This window comes from Pristiophorus japonicus, chromosome 5 (genome assembly GCF_044704955.1).
Source record: "Pristiophorus japonicus isolate sPriJap1 chromosome 5, sPriJap1.hap1, whole genome shotgun sequence".
NCBI lineage: Eukaryota > Metazoa > Chordata > Chondrichthyes > Pristiophoridae > Pristiophorus > Pristiophorus japonicus.
Window position 1 is genome coordinate 223,216,562 of NC_091981.1, and position 20,686 is coordinate 223,237,247.

The 20,686-nt window shown below is 44.0% G+C and overlaps 1 protein-coding gene across 1 annotated transcript in view; it reads right to left on the bottom strand.

The window, feature by feature from the left end:
- Nucleotides 1–494: 494 nt before the first annotated feature.
- abcb4 (ATP-binding cassette, sub-family B (MDR/TAP), member 4) overlaps nucleotides 495–20,686 on the bottom strand; it is a gene marked incomplete at its 5' end in the record, with an annotated part of 136,652 nt that continues 116,460 nt past the window's right edge. Inside the window, 5 exons of the mRNA XM_070880061.1 lie at nucleotides 495–695; nucleotides 3,687–3,833; nucleotides 8,257–8,463; nucleotides 12,617–12,814; nucleotides 15,694–15,850. Of these exons, the coding sequence (XP_070736162.1) occupies nucleotides 495–695; nucleotides 3,687–3,833; nucleotides 8,257–8,463; nucleotides 12,617–12,814; nucleotides 15,694–15,850 (910 nt within the window). The remainder of the gene's footprint in view (nucleotides 696–3,686; nucleotides 3,834–8,256; nucleotides 8,464–12,616; nucleotides 12,815–15,693; nucleotides 15,851–20,686) is intronic.

Consider the following 20,686-nt stretch of genomic DNA (forward strand, 5'->3'; position numbering starts at 1 on the left):
GGGGGTGGAAGATGCCTGTGCGTGGATTTTTTTAACACGTGGTGACCGTTGCACATCAGCTAGGCCTTTATCCAGTGGCAAGGGTGGAACCAGGACGACTGGAGACCTGCTCTGTTGCACGGACCTAGTGCGCACACATATCACAGTGTGGGCAGGCCCGTGCTGCCCCTCAGCCTTCGGCTCTTCTGGGCCCCGTACCCTCATTCGACGTACCTTCACCCAAGATGTTCCAGGGCCCGACACTCCAGCTCTATTTACAGCTCCGACCTGCAGTGGTTTTCTCACACAATTTGAAACAGTTATCTCAGATGAAGGTGCAATTAGCTGAAATCGCTGTTGGATGTTTTTATTACATTAAAGGTGCTATATAAATGTTCTATAGGTGTATTTTTTAATTGATTTTACTAGAAATTACAATGAAACTATAAATTATATTTTCTTGAATGATTGCATTGTTGATTATTTCATATCCTACTGTTTTCCCCTTCAGTCAATCAGTTTCGTCTCATTTGTGCATTAACTAGATTGTAGTAAAGAGCCTGGTTAGCAAGAAGCTGATTATGCGTTCCTTCCTCTGCAATCCGTCCATTATTAAACACTGCTATTTTATTGGCATTCTGGATGGTAGACAGGCGATGAGCTATTACAATACAGGTGCGGCCCTCTCTTGCTTTGTCCAGCGCCTCTTGGACAATCTGTTTAAATGAATTAAATGAAAAAATAAACCACATGAACAGTTCAAATTTAATGAATCATTTTGACCATGTTGAGATTTTTCAAAATATGTCTCAGCAATGCTGTTAACATTGATAACTTTGCAATTATATATCTATAATCTGGTACGTATGGAATGCACACAAAACATTTTTCACAGAAAACTGGGTCAAATCTACAGCATGACCAACATTGGCCCCCTTAGCTTCACTCTACACCAATCCCAACTCTCAAAAAGCTACATCCTATATCCTGTTCTGCAGCAAGTCTTTTTTGCCCATCGTCCCTATACTCACCAACCTTCACTGACTCCTTGTCAAAACAGAATTAAAAATCTTTATCCTTGTGTAGAAGTCCCACTAAGATCTTGCCCCAGCAATCGCCTCCAACTCTACAACCTAACACAGTGCCTTCTATCCTCCCTCTGTCCACTCAGCCATCAGCCATTTTGGCCCTACTCTCTGGAAATGTCCTCCCTAACCCAAATTCTGTCTTCCTACTTCTCTTCCCACCTTTAAAAGATATCTCAAAACTTTTTCAACCATGCTTTTGGTCATCTCCAACTTTTTCCACTACCGTTCAGTATCTGTGTTCTCCAATGTGAAGCGCTTTTAAACATTTACTATGTCTAAAGTGTGACGTAAATACAAGTTGTTGGTGCATATAAATGACTTGGAGGAGGGCTTGGGAAGCAAGACAAACAATTTACATGTGATTATAATGAAACCAGATTTGGAAAAATTTGGATCCTTTAGTAATCTGGGCCAGTAGGTAGCAAATACAGTTTAATGTAAATAAATGTAACTGGAATGAGAGCAAGGAACAGATTAAGGAATATGGTCCATTAAATCCATGTAGGGCTGCATCCCAGTATAAGTGCTGAGATGTGCCAAACAGGAACCTTTGCTGCTGACTCTAGCAGATTCTCCATTGACAGGGGAAGTTCCCCAACTACCTTGCCAATGGCAGGTGCCCTTGTTAGTGGGGATGCAGCTAGGGTGTCCACCTACTGAACAAAATGGATAGTCTACCTGAAGAATGCTCAGTTTGGTAGGTATTGTTATCGCTCCCAGAAAGATTTGCTTGACCCTTTGGCAGGGTATTGACTGCATTGGTAGACAAATGGAATATCACAGGAACAAGCAAGTTGTGAGAAAATTGGAAAGACAAGCAGAAAATGCTGGCAACACTCAGCAGGTCAGGCAGCATCTGAGGTCAGAACAGACCAGACATTTTATGCATGGACCTTTCCTTTAAACTACGAAAATTGCACTTAAGAAAGCTGGGCTGCTTCTGGCTGGAAAAGATACTAGGGATGACCAAAATAAGTTTTTAAAATTAAGAACATGATTGTTAAAGTTCATCCAGACAAACTGTTACATTGAAGAAGGGCTCAAAAAGTAGGGGACATAAATTTAAAAGTTAGGAGTACATAAAAATTTTAATCAAGGAATAATTAAACTATGGATTAAATTATAAGGGAAAGGACAAATGAAAAATAAATAGTTGCAAGAAATTGTTATATGTTTCTAGAAATACAAAGGTTAAGGGATATATATGTCAAAGCTGTAAGGGTTAAATTAACCATAACATGGCAGACTAATCAGACCAAATGGCCATTTCCTGTTCCTAAAATTTATTTTACTTCCTCTAATAAGAACATAAGAAATAGGAGCAGAAGTGGACCATTCGACCCCTCAAGCCTGCTCCGCCATTCAATGAGATCATGGCTGATCTTCTACCTCAACTCCACTTTCCTGCACTAGCCCCATATCCCTTGATTCCCTTAATATCCAAAAATCTATCAATCTCTGTCTTGAATATATTGGCCTAGAAATTAGACAACACTGCGCCCGTCCACACAGGTGCTGCACGAGCACCTAAATGTTCAATATGGTGGGCAGGAGGCACACTTTCATTACGAGCTAGAAGTTTACCACCTACCATATTGGCATAGGCCAAAAAATACCTGCCCAGGACCTGCCCATGAATCATGAATTAGGCCCTTTGCGCAGCGAATAAGGGCCCTAATGCCTGTTTGAGGCTCCCTCTGCAATACTGAGTTGTCTTTGGGCATCGTCGGTACTGGCTGCATTCAGGAAAAGCAAGTCTATATGCAGTCCTTAAAGGACCGCTGCAATCAATAAGCCAAGTTTGTTAAAAGTACCCCATATTAAAAACCATGTGCCACTGCCGTCCACCACTCGCCTCCCCCTCCGATCATGACCTCAACCATCTCCCCCACTGCCCCATGATCACCGCTGGCATCACCCACCCTGATCCTGGCCTCCGCCACCCTTCTGGTCACCCACTCTTCCCCTCCCCTTTCAGGGCTTCTTTGGTCAGCTGCCTGGGAATGCCATTCGGGTGTTGCCAGCTTGTGGGTTTGTTGATAATGAGGCCCAAGGTCCAGTATTAGGTGCACCTTGGGCCTGTCCATTTTGGAGCAGGGTATGTTTCCTGCACACCCGTTTTTAGTCGTGAACATATTTTTCACCTCTTATGTTCATAGTATGTGCATTACGTCAATAACTATCCTCAAAGGCATTGCTTAGTAAAGCTTTGTGTACGAACAAATACTGATTAATAGTTGTGATGAGAAACTGGTAAAGATACGAGAATCCTCAAGTAGTAGAAAAAATCATCTGCATATTTTGTCATGAAATAAACCCAGAGCTGTCCCATTATTTGATATTCTGCCTCTTTTCACAGATCAACCCCACTTACCGAACTTCCCACTACAGCACAGCTTTCTCTGCAGAAACCCATTTAGGATTAACTTTTCATCTTTAGTGCTCCTGGCACAGAGCTTTGCACACTTGGTGCACAATGTGGAATATGAGCATGCACAGCTCCCACAGTTTTCTGCCCGTTAATTTACCCCTGGTTGCCTCGTGAACATTTCAAAGTTATAATGGCTTTGCCTACAAACATATTGCACAAGACAACAAGGCCAACAGTTGCAGCCTCACCATTTCACTTTCTGTATCCAGCGCTGAAGTAGCTTCATCTAGAAGGAGGATCTTGGGGTTTCGGACTAATGCTCGGGCAATAGCAACACGCTGTTTCTGACCCCCAGACAGCTGGGCGCCCTTGTCTCCTACACACGTATTGTATTTCTAAATAAATTGAGTAAAATAAATAAAATTACTATTTTAGCATTTTTACAAATACTGCTATTATGTTATTTTACTTGCAGCTACTGTGCCTAGATTAACTGCGGTCTGGTTGTTTTTGACATTAGTTTAATAGCTTCAGAATTAGACTAATATATTAAATATCGTGGCACTGCAGTCAGTGATGAACTGTTTTACAACAGGCATATTATAGCATGTAACACACAATGTATTAGTATAGTATTAAGCAGTCCCTCATGTCGAGGATGATCCGGCTTCCACACCAAATAAAAGATGAGTCCACTGGTGTTTCAATGAGGGACCTGATGTTCCAGGTCCCGAGCTACATCCTGAAGGGTGGAAGATGCCTACGCGTGAATTCTTTTAACGTGGAGTGGCCGTTGCACACCAGCCACCACATGTGCTTGACAGAGCAAGGCCTTGGTCTAGTGGCAAGGGTTAACCAAGACGACTGGAGACCTGCTCTGCTGCACCTCTCCTGGGCCACAACCTCTTCGCTCCTCAACTCCGACACCGCCGCACCTGGGCCATGACCCCATCACTCCTCACCTCCGACACCGCTTTTCCTCGACTCCGACACTGCCACTCGCAGGTCCGGGGACACCGCGCTGGTTCTGGGGCTGGCTCCTCCTTATATCCCCTGTTATATATGCAGACTATAGATATACTCTCTGTGCAGTCACTGTATAGTTGCATGAGATGAAGACTTGATTACCTGATGTACTATCAATAAGGTTTACACTGTGTATATACTATGCTGGCACCACTAGAGGGTGTAACTGGTGGAGACCAGGGTTTCCTGCCATGGTGGCAGGGGCTGTATAAAAGGGTAGCCACCATGCAGCTGCCTCACTCTGGAGTTATTAATAAAGAACCAAGGTCACTACAGCTTGAGTACAACACAGTGCTTCGTGGAGTCATTCATAGGCACATTACAGACATAACAACTGGTGACGAGAATATGGACTTTCACGTGATTATGGCTACCTTTGGCACACTAAAAGACTTCGCAGAGGGTGATGATTGGGATGCCTTCACGGAAAGGCTCGAGCTATATTTCGTGGCAAAAGACCCGGCAGGGGAGACGGACGCATCAATGGAGAAGCGCAAGGCTATACTGCTGACCAGTTGTGGGCCCGGGGTCTACTGCCTAGTCAGAGACTTGCTGGCACCCACGAAGGCCAAGGATAAGACATACAATGAGCTAACTGAACTAATTGGCGACCAATTTAAACCAAAAGAGAGCATCCTTTCTTTCAGGCACAGATTCTACACTCACCGCAGACCTGAGGGCCAGGAGATTGCAAAACATGCTGCCGACCTCAGGAGACTTGCGGCACCGTATAATTTTGGCACGCACCTCAACACAGCATTGCGAGACATCTTTGTTATAGGAATTGGCCACGAGGGCCTCCTTCACAAGCTATTATCTGCCGACACCACAGTCAACCTGCAGAAGGCCATCAGCATCAGTCAGACGTTCATGACCTCGACCTGCAGCACCAAGCAAATTATTCATCCTGTGGACTCAAACCCAGCAAGTACTGTACACAGAATGGTGCCTTTCACAGACAAGATTGTAGAACATGGCTCTGCCCAGGGCAGAGAGCACAGACCTCAGGGTTCTAGAACTCAGAGTCCACCGAGGGGTGCTAATCGAGTAACACCATGCTAGCGATGCAGAGGAAACCATAGGGCTCACCAGTGTCGGTTTGCTGAGTACGTATGCAAAGCCTGTAACATGAAGGGCCACCTCCAGCGTATGTGTAAAAGAAATACGACTCACCATCTAGCAGAGGAGTCGGCAGATGACTTTGAATCCAGCGGGGAGTATGATGATTTGGCCAGAGAGGCAGCTCAGCCCCAAGAAGAAGTGTATGGAATGTATACCTGCACCACCAATTGTCCTCCAGTGAAGATGGAAGTCGAGATAAATGGCGTTACAGTCTTCATGGAAGTGAACACGGGAGCGAGCCAGTCAGTGATGAGCCAGGATGCCTTTGGGAGGCTATGGAACGAAAAACGACCCGAGCTGGTTCCAGTACAGGATAAGTTGCACACCTACACCAAGCAGCTGATCCCAGTCCTTGGTAGTGCGGATGTAAGTGTAATCCATAATGGCATGGTGCACAAGTTACCTCTGTGGATGTTGCAGGTGATGGGCCAACGCTACTTGAATGAGGAAGATCCAGTGGAAATGGGAAGACCTCTTCACTCCAGCAATCGATTTCTCTCATGCTCAGAGGCAGAGCAAAACCTCACCTTCACCTGGGCCAGGCACCAGAGAACAGACCAGCACAGCACCTGAGGCACAGACTGTCCATCATGACTGTGTGACAAAGATCTGACCGGAATGACCTAAAAGTACCTTCCCGGCTCCAGTGGCAGGACTCCTGCAGAGGAAGATCGAATTCACAGGCATTGTTCCAGCTTTTGTGGCAGAATCGCGGGAGAGAAGGATCAAGGCAGTCGACCTCGAGTACGGAGGCAAGATGGTGTCCCTGCTGCAGCGAGGTGCAGCATGGCTGAATAAAAAAGATGGCCGCGGCAATACCACGAGGTGCAACGCTGAGGGACCAACACGTGGTGTCTAACAAAGGATTTGATTGGGGTAAAGCCAGCAGGGTTCTCTTTAAGGAGACCTGCAACCAACTGAACTTAAAGAGACATTGTATGCATGGCAATCAATGTAATGAACTGATTAAGATTGTGAACAAAATGTTGTTGCGAGATGTCGGGAATAGAGTGTCCCCAATAGTAGCAAGTGATCGAATTCGGGACGGTAAAGGCACTGATCCTGATGCCCTGCCCCAGGTGTCCCCACAAGTTATAGTCCAGCGACCTCCGGGTGAAGGCACTGATCTTGATACCCTGCCCCAGGTCTATCCCACGATGTAGGCACCCACTGGCACTATTTACTATGGACCTGGAAACGAAAATGGCGCCAATATGTGCCGTTGCCCACCACCCGGGTGGAGACGGTGCAGCCCCCAGACCCAGTCGCTACCTCGGCCATGTCCGGGAGCGAAAGGTCAGAACCAATGAGTTCCCTAAACCGGACCTGGAACAGCCAGGTTCCCAACACTGTTAGAGAGCAGGCAGAAGATTCTGAAGCTCTCAAAGGTAGACAGGGGGGCCACACACATTTGTGGCTCTGCCTACCACTAGGCAATGGCAAAGGCCCTGAGTCCTGGCAAGGTGAGTGAACCAAGCCCACCCCTTTAGCAGGGGGCACAGCGCCGCTATCAGGCGACTAGGACCCCGTCCAGTTGCTCTGGAACCCGTGTCCTCGCATGCCTGTAATGCTACCTCAGTACTGACTATGACTGAACCATGAATGCAATCTACCCAATCCTGTCGCACAACCGTAAAACGTAACAAATGTAAGTCACTGAACCAAGGTGTCATGATACAAACAATGTTTTTTTCTTCCTTTCTTTGTACTTGCACTGTGTCTGATCCTGTATGTTAATGTAACGGGCCAGCTGCATGATCTCGCTGTGGGAGGGCGAGAGAGTAAATGGATGTATGCAGCCATGGACACATACATGGATCACACCCAAAACCCACTGGAACCTCCACTGTATCATCGAACCATCCAAACCCAACGTTGTGGCAAAAGGACTTGAGGGTTAACAGGGAGAGAGCCAAGCCAAAGCACAGCCAAAGTACAAGGGCTATTGGCACTTAAGTCTGGGGAGAGCTAAGCCAGAGCACATAGTGCAAAGATAATTGGCACAAAGGACTTGGGGGAGAGTGATGTTATATATGCAGACTATAGATACACTCTGTGTAGTCACTATATAGTTGCATAAGATGGAGACTTGTTTACCTGATGTACTATCAATAAGGTTAACACTATGTATATACTATGATTGCACTAGAGGGTGCAATTGGTGGAGACTGAGGTTTCCTGCCCTGATGGCAGGGGCTGTATAAAAGGGGAGCCACCATGTGGCTGCCTCACTCTGGAGTTACGAATAAAGGACCAAAGTCACTACAGCTTGAGTACAACACATTGCCTCATGGAGTCATTCATAGGCACATTGCAGACATAACATCCCCGACCTGCTGCGATGGTGGACACACACACAATGTATTACAATAAAAGGAATCCCTGTCCACTCATGATAAGGTTTGAAAAAGTATTAGAAAGGAATAAATAAGCACCCATACAAATCAAGGAAATACAGATAATTCCTTGGATTGAGGCTATCATTTACCCCACTGAATATCTGTCCCCTAATTTCATGAAGGAAGCTAGCAACCTCTACAATAAGCAGCTGGTCCTACAGTCAACATTTGCTTCTCTCACCAGTGCTTTAGGGTAAACAAGCTGTTATTTTCAGGGTTTATTACTGAGCTGCTACATGATGATATTGAGTGCAACCATGTAGAAACTTACCGCAGGGAGACTTTCAATAAAGGAATGTATGTTTGCTACTTTTGCTGCAGTCACTACCTCCTCCTGCGACACAGCCCTGCTGTTGTCCCCGTAGGCAATGTTCTCAGCAATACTGCAGTCAAACAGAACAGGTTCTTGGGACACAACACCGATCTGTGCCCGAGCCCACTGAACATTGAGATCCTTTACATTGTGCCCATCTAAAAGCTGGAGAAAAATGATTTCAATAATCAGTGCTTTGCCATTAAGGTAGATGTACATTGCAGACTGGATGCAGGAGGATCAAAAGATGGTGACATGCTAAGGAGCGACAGTTATCGCATAGCAAAATGTAGGATTCCTGCACAACAACTTCATGCGAACATATGGCAATGCCTATCATATAAGCACGATGACAACAAGGATGTTAATAATTTAGTCAGGCCTTGAGTCCTACGACAACATTAACAGACACTCCCGACAGGCACTGGTTTTGAATTACACCATTACAAATTTTGATTGATCATACTTCAATAAAATGTTTTTATTGTTGCAGTTTTTTAATACATACTCTTTGCAAATAAACACCTGTTTTTATATTATCCTCATGGAGAAAGCAGGACAGGATAATCTACCATGTGAGCAACTATGTGGATGCTGTTAGTGAAGGTCTATGAGTGATGAACTATGATCAGGGCCATTGACTGAAAATGTCAAATTCTGCTTATTTACATGGGATTGAATTCTGTACTTTGGTTAATTTTTCTATGAAAATGAAATCAGTGATCTCGCTCATGCTATAATTAAAATGAACACCCATTGGGCTAGAATTTCCACATTTAAGAATAGCAGCATTTTTTGGCATTATTTGCGAATAGCGGCCATTTTTTAATGCCGAAATAACGCCAAAAAAAGGGCTCAAGTTTCGCCAAAAGTTTTTAAAATTTTGGCATAGCGTTAAAATACCACCGTTTTTAAGGATGGTGATAAAAATAACGCCCATGCGCAAAAAAAGATCTGGAAGAAATGAACGCTTTTCATATTGTCATTAACATCTGGATTGGTTCAATTCTTCCTCTTTGTTGGACAGTTAAAAAGGCAGTGCTATCCAAAAGGGTTTATCTGTACATTGCAATCATTAAATAATATTCAACTCCTTAAAAATAAAATTTAACTTTAAATGTTCCCATTTTGCATAGGTGATTTGCATTTTCAACTTAGTCATTTGCGGAGGTTCTCGCTATTTTATGGTTGGGGTGGGAGGTGAATTGAATTGTGAGTGGTTTTGCAGACTTCAGTCTTTGAAGATGTATCTTTATTAAGAGTGACGCATGGAAAGATCTCCCAAGGCCGGTGCGTCTTCCCTTTAACTTCCCTCGCAGCGTTTGAGCCTTTTCGCTGCCGCCGCGTGGCCCACGGACAACTTTTCTTTGAACAACTTTTCACACAAAACCCGTAGCAACACCCAACCTGCAAAGCACTGTTTATTGGTATCTGGTGCCGATCTATACTGATTTTCTGAAGTCACAGTTGTACCTGTTCTTTTTGGAACAGCCCAGTGTTTGCAAAGAAGAACATTGCTGCTTTGAAATTGCAGAGAACTAAAAATAATTTCCAATAAAATAAAGTTAATATTTTCTTCAAAGTGGCAATTTAAAAAAAACAGCTAATTCGGAGTGTGAGTTAGCGGGCCCACTGTAAACAAACCAGTGATTGGATTTATTTAGTGCCCTGTTTGTTGTTGAAGGGAACCTTTTTTAAAAAATTCAACAGAAGCCCATGCTTTGTTGAAGTTAATATTTCGGGCTCCGTTTCCCAAGATGGCGCCGTTAACACCGATTTCGATCGGATTTGAGCAGGTACGGCAAGCTTTTGCAAATCGGTATTTATCACTGTCCTTAAAAATGTTCTTATTGGGGAAACTCTCAAACATGGTGTTATCGTTGGTTTTGACGCCGAGTGATGAACAAAAACTGTTCTAAAAAAAAAAAATCGGCCCTTAATTTTTAACGACGGTTTTATACCATTGGCGAAACTTGCAAAATGTCCTTAAAAGGTTTTTTTTTGTGCTAAATAAATTTAATGCCAAGAAATGGAGTTAAATCAATCATTACAAAGTGACAAATTTCTAGCCCAGAAACATCACTTTAAGAAACAGGATTTTAAGGAATAAATGGCAAAATGGACAGTTTTTCACAATATCCATGGTGCAGCAGCTAGCCTTGAGATGTATGTTTCCAGTTGCTGTAATGTGGATCCTAGTTGAAAATTGATGGTTTTCTAAGTTTAACAACAAATATTTTCAAATATCAAGGGAAAGAGAGAAAGGACATCACTGTGTCCTCTTTTGAAATTGGAATATATAAATACTCTCTCCTCCCCTCCCCCCGTCCCCCCCCCCCCTCCTCCTCCTTTTTCCTGGGGCATTTTGTTTATCAGCTTTAAATAGCTTTACAGTGTGGGGACGTGTATTATTAACATGCATAAGCATCTATTATCAGTATTTCACAAACATCAGCATCAACTTCTTGAATACTTTTCACATTTTTAATGCATCAACCTGAATTTCATGAACCAAACCACTGGATCTCAGTTGAAAATATCAGTGTGAAAAATCTAATTCTTTCCACAGTGCATTACAAGATATATGAAAAGCTCTATAAAAAATCAGGTACACCTGTAAAATTGATGTGCTATAACTTCAAATGCATTGATCCAAACATTATTCGGCATTTCACTTGTAAAGTCACTTAATAAAGTGAATAGAACTAATTAACCTGGAGACAAAGGGCTGGATATTCCTCTGATTGGAGGGTTAATGGTAGAGCAGGACTTCCTCCTGCCCACATGACTTTGTCACTAACCACCATTTTTTCCACCTGGGGCCTTACTTATGTTTGTAGAGTAGGTGAGCAGTGGTTACCGCTGTTGGGAGGAAGGGAAAGAGAGTGGCACTGCAGTATCTAAAACATTGCATGGTTCAATGACCACGAGAACAGGAGCCTCAAGGGATTCTAAATGGCTTAAGTAAAGACTAGAAGGGAAAAGCGTTCGCGGACTGAGGGAAAGGAGGTTCCTGAACAACCTAAGCCTTGCCACACTCAGTGCAGGAAGAGGTTTAATGACCTCACAAAATTGGTCAAGATAAGTCAGGACACTGGGGACAGTTTTGGTGTCTGACGTTCATTGGGTTGATTATGTTGATGGTAGGTTCAGTTCATTTTTGTGGTCGGGCTTCATTTGAATACTTCTGGCAAAGTACTAGCAGTGATTCAGCACTGACAGCTCGCCAATTGAGAGAATTCTCATATGGAGCTTTGAGTGCCACATGTGTTGCTCGTTGCCTCTGTGGGGATCTCTGTCAAGTCAGTAGAACTGGATGGCTCTCTCTCTTTGTTAATCTGGTTCCACTGAGAAGGAATGAATTTAAAGAGAGCATCAGTGGCTTTCTTTATACGATGACGGAATGCTGCCTGACTAGTATGTAAAAGGTGCTGCCTGGGAGGATTCAGTCTCAAAGAAATCCAAGGCAGTGGTGACTTTCATTGGTTCAGACTTTGTTGTTCTCATGTTATAAGTGGGCTGCAAGCCTTCAGCCAGCAGCTGATCTATCTATCTCAGTTGCCTCTGGAGGGAACGGTGTGCCTTCAGAAACAGTGCGCGCAGAGAAATCCAAGTTCTATAAACCCTGGTGAGTGGGTATCTGAGTGTAGGGTATAAACACCTTCTCTGATTTCTCACACTAAGTGCCTCCAATCTAACCTCTTCCATATCCTCACTCTTCTCTTCTTCAAAACATAGGAATAGAGGGATTCTCATTGGAAAATCCATGTCTACAGTTCAAAACTGTGCTTTCTGTAGAGCCAACTAAATAAGGCAGGGAAAGTGCTGACAGAACCTCCGGAACACTAAACAGCTATAATCTAAATGCAGGGAAAGTAACACAAACCTCCAACTCCAGCAAACAAAATGTCCTTTCCATCTGCAGTGTCCATCTCAGGGATACCACTGTGCTGCTCATAAAGCCATTTATACATTGGTGGCATTAAGTTAGGTTGAAGGTTCAGTGGTAAAATTGGATTCGGGTGGGTGTTAAAAGGGGAATGAGGAATTCTGTAAAGGGGAATGAGGAATTCTGCAAAGGAAAATTCCAATGCATTTTTTGGGGGTCAATTTGAGGTGGTAGGTCTGACTACCCTATTTTACTCAGTGTAGCACTCCAAAACTGCCCGTAAATGAGTGGTAATTCTAAGGAACTCCGGGCCAAAGTTTCCATCATTCGGACTTTCCTTCAGTTTGTGAAACACATCGATGATTATATGGGTTACGCAACATAAATTAGCAAAATGCTGATCCTGTTGAAAGAGTGTAAATCACCTACCACTTTCCCATGTAGTGGGTCATAGTACCTCTCCAGTAGCTGTACAGTGGTGCTTTTCCCACAGCCACTGCTGCCCACTAGAGCCAAGGTTTGTCCCTTCTCAATTGTAACTGTCAAACCTTGTAACACAGGCACATCGGGGCGAGTAGGATAGTTAAAGACAACATCTTCAAACTTGACTATTCCCTCAAATGTACCCTTTAAAAAAAAAATCAGAAGAATAACATTTAATACCATTTTAAGATTAGATAAACACATCCTGAATTACTTTTGCAAAGATATATTTTTCAAATGTTCTGCTGTCTATTTACAGTCTTAGAAAGCGAACAGGAATGTATAAGGCAACAATTGACATTTTGTACAACTGGTGAGGAGCATTTTATCAGAAAATTTTTGCTTGCATTTGTGAGATAAAATGTCAGAACCTACTTTTAGCCCTCGGGTGTCAACTGTAAAGACTTTTGCAGATGCATGGTAGTCCTTGGTTGAACTGTAAGGACCTACGGCCAAGGACTGCTTAAATTGTCAGTTTAAAAAATTCATTCTCAGGAAGAGGATATCACTGGTAGTGCTTTGATACAACTGAAGAGGGAAGTTAAGAATCAATTATGTTGATTCCTTGTGGATCTGTAAGGATGACAGGTTTCCTCCCCATCATCATCATCATCATAAGCAGTCCCTCAAAATCGAGGAAGACTTGCTTCCACTCAAAGTGAGTTCTTAGGTGACTGAACAGTCCAATACAGGAATTACAGTCTCTGTCACAGGTGGGACAGACAGTTGTTGAAGGAAAGGGTGGGTGGGGAGTCTGGTTTGCCACATGCTCCTTCCGCTGCCTGCGCTTGTTTTCCGCATGCTCTCGGCGACGAGACTCGAGGTGCTCAGCGTCCTCCCGGATGCTCTTCCTCCACTTAGGGCGGTCTCTGGCCAGGGACTCCCAGGTGTCGGTGGGGATGTTGCATTTTATCAAGGAGACTTTGAGGGTGTCCTTGAAACATCTCCTCTGCCCACCTGAGGCTCGCTTGCTGTGTAGGAGTTCCGAGTAGAGCGCTTGCTTTGGGAGTCTTGTGTCAGGCATGCGAACAATGTGGCCCGCCCATCGGAGCTGTCCGGGTGTGGTCAGTGCTTCAATGCTGGAGATGTTGGCCTGATCGAGAACGCTGTTGGTGTATCTGTCCTCCCAGGGGATTTGTAGGATCTTGCGGAGACATAGTTGGTAGTGTTTCTCCAGCGATTTGAGGTGTCGACTGTATATGGTCCATGTCTCTGAGCCATACAGGAGGGTGGGTATTACTACAGCCCTGTAGACCATGAGCTTGGTGCCAGAAAGAACATTAGTGAACAAGTTTGGTTTTATTATCAGAATCTGACAATTTCACTTTTACTGATACCAGCTTTTTATTTCCAGATTTTTAAATTGAATTCAAATTCTCAATTTGCCATGATGGGATCTAAACTCATGTCTGGATTTCTAGTCCAATAATAAAACAACTACACTACTGAACCTGGTCAAATAAATAATAATTCATCACCAGAGATCAAGCCCTCGACACTTATGGGGAGACCACCATTTTGTATCTGTCTCAATATGATACCACAATATTTAAGGCCGGTGGTTCTTCAGGGCAACAAGCGCATTAATTGGAAGACTCTAGTTGAGGTGCAAGTGTCCGTAATCCAGTAAAGAAAAACCCAGCTTTTTGATTGCAAGGAAAGGAAACCCACAATGAGCATGTAGCAGGCCCGGTGGAAGGAGTCACTTTGGCAGTGAGTCCCATCTCGAGGAACCCCTGAAATGTTACCCAATACCAGAAAAAGTTCAGTGACCTTTCCAGGGCAGCCAAGGTTACAAGGGGCATTCTTACCTAGTAATAATGCACTGTAGAAAATTATGTTTGCCTGTTACAGCTATCTTGTCCTCAAAGCCATTGCCCACTACCTGCACCTTAACTGCAATGCGTAGCAGGTACAACAGTAAATTTCACATCACCTTCTTTTGCAAGTGTTTACTTACTCACAGCTGAACACACAGAGTAGCAATAGAAGCCTCACGTGATAGGTATTTCATTGTCATTATCTGTTCTCACTTCCATCAAAGAATCCTTTTTGTCACCTGGGTTGCGTTCCATGTTATGGCAAACAGATGGCATTCACATACTCTTCTTAAAGGCAAGGAAGTGCCACTTTGCGTGCAAGGCACCAGGGCTGCAGAGAAGCTATGTCAATAATATTCATGAGCTGGGCTTGTAATATCCTGTGCACTCAACTACCCACAGTGCTTTCGTGCACAGCAGCCCACATCATGTGACTAGTGGCTTTCATGCTGGAATTGCAAAAACAGCCCTTTTATGCCTAATTCCTGATGCTGATGGGACTACTCAGCTGCTGCTTTGTGCTCGCGGAAGCTTGCTAGCCACTCGTGCTTTCAGCATCAATACTAGACGTTGAGATTAAGATTTGGAGAACCTAAATCTTAGAGCTGCTGAACCCAAAGTGAAGATTTCTGAATATTCAACTCCGATAGATTATCAGAATAAAGTCAACTTTGCAAAAATAATTGGAACAGACTAAACTAGAAACCTGTTAGCTTCTTTATTTCCCTTCTGCAAAATAAACATTTCCACAATAAAAACAGAAAATGCTAGAAATGCTCAGCAGGTCAGGCAGCATTTGTGGAGAGAAAAACAGGGTTAACGTTTCGTGTCAATGACCTTTGATCAGAACGTGAAAATGTTAAAGATGTAACATGTTTTAAGCACGAAAGGTCATCAACCTGAAACGTTAACTCTGTTTCTCTCTCCACAGATGCTGCCTGACCTGCTGAGTGTTTCCAGCATTTTCTGATTATATTTCAGATTTCCAGCATCCGCAGTATTTTGCCATAGTAAACATCCATAGTCCATGCTACTTATTTGTCTAGATTATGGGGATCTGGCAAACATTTCTGGCATTATGATCCAAAATGGATTAAAGTTTGTTTCATAGTTTTGTCTCAACTGTTTGGTGTCCAGCTGCTTCTGAGTAACCGGAGATTAAAGCATTTCATCTTCTACTTTACAGGACAGTGAAGTACTTACAGGAACATCACCAGTATCACTATAGCTGTCTATAGATGGCACTTGCTCAAGCAGCTTACAGATGTGGGCTGCTGACATCTTGGCCTTTGCATAGTCAGGTGCAAATGAGCTGGTCTGTCCCAAAGCCATAGCTCCAAATACAATTGCTGAGAATACGCTGGAATAGTCACAAATCAGATTAAGCAATGCACAGTCTTAACTTTACTAACATGCTAGTGATGTACACATTGATAATTCAAAAAGGAATTGATCAAAATCCTCATAAACATCTTAATGCTTCATCTTAAGTGGTTGTAATACATATCAGACGCAAATATGTAGAGAAAGAAGTTATTTGGAAGACCTTTAACAAAACCATGTAACCTTTCTTTACAAATGCAGTTTATAGGTGGCATTGGCAACAAAGGGTGTACCGAAACAGCAGGACAGCAGACAGGATGATGCTCCAACACATTGCCCAACACACCATCAGACATGGAGAGAGATGGAAACAAACAGAAGATATAGAAGTGAAAAACACAAGACCACGCAAGGAAGGAATAATTTAAATAGACTGTGGGATAGATAGACATTTTGAGGAAAAGAAAGGTGGAAACAAAATTAGAAAATATTGGAAACACTCAGAATTACATTATATTGAAATTACAACATGGAAACAGGCCATTCAGCCCAACCAGTCCATGTTGGTGTTTATCCTCCACATTAGCAGTAGTCAGTCCCATCTGCTCACCCTGTTGCCATATCCTTTTATTATCCTTTCCTTCAACCACCAAAATAACTTACTCTTGTCTTTGCTTCAATCACAACCTCTGGTAGGACATTCCACAGCCTCACAACCATTTCTCCTGCTCTCTATCCTAAATCTCATGCATTTAATTTGAGATCTATGTCCTCTCATTCTAGACCACAAAACCACTGGAAATGGTCTATTCCATCTACCTAGTCTCATTCCTTCATAATTTTAAATACCACTATCAAATCACCCCATATTCTCCTCTGATCAAATAAAAACAGTCCCAATTTTTTAATGCTTTTTTTGTATTAGTATTCCCTCATACCCGGCAGCATTCTAGTGAATCTGCTGTACCCTCTCTATTGCCTGAACATCTTCCCTATAATATGAAACCCAAAACTGCACATAGCACTCTAACTGTGGTCTTACTATGGTGTTATATACATTCACCATTATAGCTTAATCTTATTAAAGGGTTTATGCCTGACACATTAACTCACTTCTGTTTCCATTAATTGCTTGGGGGAACTGCTACTATAAATTCCCTGAGAAACATGTAAACATCTATAGAGGCATAATACATGCTTCAAGGAAACAACATGGGAAGAAGCCGAAGGAGGTCAGATGAGATGCAGAGGCAGGTTGAGTCTCTCACTGTGTACCATCCATGGGTACATGGGGTCTAGGCTGCATTTAAAGTATTTTACACAGTTCAAGAAGTTACATCAATAAGGACTTACTTTAATTGCCTTATTGTAAAGTATTGTCTTGCTGTATACTGAATATTCGCAGCTGTCATGTATGTACTTTTGGAATCACTGGCCACTAGATGGCGTCACTGTTGGAGGCCATTGGGCTGCACGCACGTGTGTCCAGCCCAAGTATAAAAGGCCAGCCATTTTGTACATTAGTCATTTTGGGCCTGAATAAAGCAGGGCCAAGTTCATACCTCTTGGAGTTAAACAGTACTCAGTCTAACAGTTATTGCATACACAACATTTGGCGATGAGGCAACAAGAACCTTTGCATGCAAAAATGAGCACAATTGGATTTCTGGAGGGATTCATGGAAGGAGAAGATTGGGCAGACTTTGTGAGCCATTTGAGCCAGTTCTTCGTGGTCAACAAAATAGAGGAGATCGGTGACGCAGATCGGCACTGGGTGGTGTTTCTCACGGTTTGCGGTCCAAAAATTTATGGTCTGATAAAGAATCTACTCCTGCCTGTGAGTCCAACAGAGGAGACATATGAAGAATTGTGTACACTGGTACAGGACCATCTTAAGCCAGATGAAGGCATGCGGAGGTACGCGGAGTCAGAGGAAATGTATTAGCATGGATAGAGAATTGGCTGGCTAACAGAAAGCAGAGAGTCGGGATAAATGGGTCCTTTTCGGGTTGGAAATTGGAGGTTAGTGGTGTGCCACAGGGATCGGTGCTGGGACCACACTGTTTACAATATACATAGATGACCTGGAAGAGGGGACAGAGTGTAGTGTAACAAAATTTGCAGATGACACAAAGATTAGTGGGAAAGCGGGTTGTGTAGAGGACACAGAGAGGCTGCAAAGAGATTTAGATAGGTTAAGCGAATGGGCTAAGGTTTGGCAGATGGAATACAATGTTGGAAAATGTGAGGTCATCCACCTTGGAAAAAAAAACAGTAAAAGGGAATATTATTTGAATGGGGAGAAATTACAACATGCTACAGTGCAGAGGGACCGGGGGGTCCTTGTGCATGAATCCCAAAAAGTTAGTTTGCAGGTGCAGCAGGTAATCAGGAAGGCGAATGGAATGTTGGCCTTCATTGCGAGAGGGATGGAATACAAAAGCAGGGAGGTCCTGCTGCAACTGTACAGGGTATTGGTGAGGCCGCACCTGGAGTACTGCGTGCAGTTTTGGTCACATTACTTAAGGAAGGATATACTAGCCTTGGAGGGGGTAGAGAGACGATTCACAAGGCTGATTCCGGAGATGAGGGGGTTACCTTATGATGATAGATTGAGTAGACTGGGTCTTTACTCGTTGGAGTTCAGAAGGATGAGGGGTGACCTTATAGAAACATTTAAAATAATGAAAGGGATAGACAAGATGGAGGCAGAGAGGTTGTTTCCACTGGTCGGGGAGACTAGAACTAGGGGGCACAGCCTCAAAATACGGGGGAGTCAATTTAAAAGCGAGTTGAGAAGGAATTTCTTCTCCCAGAGGGTTGTGAATCTGTAGAATTCTCTGCCCAAGGAAGCAGTTGAGGCTAGCTCATTGAATGTATTCAAGTCACAGATAGATAGATTTTTAACCAATAAGGGAATTAAGGGTTATGGGGAGCGGGCGGGTAAGTGGAGCTGAGTCCACGGCCAGATCAGCCATGATCTTTTTGAATGGCGGAGCAGGCTCGAGGGGCTAGATGGCCTACTCCTGTTCCTAATTCTTATGTTCTTATGTTTATCATCTCGAGATACAGATTTTACACGCACGTTCGCTCAGAGGGCCAGAATGTGGCGGAATTCGTTGCCGACCTGAGACGTATAGCGAGACCGTGCAAGTTCGGGGCTGTGTTGGCAGACATGCTGCGGGACTTCTTTGTAATCAGCATCAACCACGAGGTGATCCTGCGTAAACTACTGGCGGTGGAGACGTTGGACTTGAACAGGGCCATCACGATCGCTCAGTCCTGCATGACGACGGATAGAAGTCTAAAGCATATATCAGTGAAAAATCGAAACTCGGCAAGTACTGCAAATATGATTGATTCGGCGTTTAGCAGAGCGGCACATGGCAAGGCCTACCCGACTGCGTACGCGAAACCTGTGGCTGCCCAAAGTCTGCCAGCGGGAATGCATCAGGCTTCTCCATGTTGGCGTTGTGGGGGAAACCCTGGCACCAGCAGTGCTGATTTAAGCAATACAGTTGCAAAGGCTGTCTGAGAGTGGGGCATCTCCAGCGCAAGTGTCTGCAGATGAGCAAGCGTGCTGCGACACACCACATGGAGGATGATGGTCAGACTAGCGCGGATCCGGATACGGAATCCGAGATACCAGAGGAGGAAGTGTATGGACTGTACTCGTTCCTAACTAAGAGCAAACCGATAATGATCAACGTGAAATTTAATGGGGTGCCAGTATCAATGGAACTGGACACTGGGATGAGTCAATCGATAATGAGCCAGAGGGTATTTGACAAGCTGTGGGATACTAAGGCTGTGAGACCCACGCTGAGTCCAGTCAATGCCAAGTTGCACACATACACCAAAGAACTCATAACGGTGATTGGCAGTGCCACAATTAAAGTGTCGTATGATGGTGCGGTTCACGAGTTACCGCTATGGATTGTCCCAGGCAATGGCCCAATGCTGTTCGGCAGGAACTGGCTTGAAAAAATCAGATGCGATTGCAATGACATCAAGACGTTGTCGTCGGAGAAAGATACATGTGCCCAAGTACTGAGCAAGTTCCCCTCGCTGTTCGAACCAGGCATCGGCAACCTCAAGGGAGCCAAAGTGCAGAGCCACGTGGACTCGGATGCAAGACCCGTCCATCATAAAGCCGGGCAGTTCCGTATATGATGAGGGAGAAGGTCGAAATCGAACTGGACAGACTCCAGCGTGAAGGGATCATATCACCGGTTGAATTTAATGAATGGGCCAGTCCCATTATTCCTGTGCTGAAAAGTGATGGCACAGTCAGAATCTGTGGAGACTACAAGGCTACGATCAACAGGATTTCTAAACAGGATCAGTACCCGTTACCGAAGGCTGATGACTTGTTTGCAACGCTAGCCGGGGGGAAGTCGTTCAGAAAACTGGACTTCACTTCGGCCTACATGACACAGGAGCTGGTCGAGACGTCAAAAAGACTTACGTGCATTAACACGCATAAAGGACTGTTTATTTATCACAGGTGCCCTTTTGGAATTCGCTCGGCTGCAGCAATATTTCAGAGGAACATCGAGAGTCCACTGAAGTCTGTTCCCAGAACCATCGTGCTCCAAGATGATATCCTGATCACAGGTCGTGACTCCGAGGAATATCTGAACAACCTGGAAGAGGTTCTACATCGTCTGGACAAAGTGGGACTCAGACTGAAACACTCGAAGTGCGTCTTCATGGCACCAGAGGTCGAATTCCTGGGGAGGAAAATTGCTGCTGACGGCATCAGGCGCACGGACATGAAAACCAAGGCCATCAAGAATGCACCCAAGCCGCAGAATGTGATGGAGCTGCGTTCGTTCCTGGGTCTACTCAACTACTTCGGGAACTTCCTACC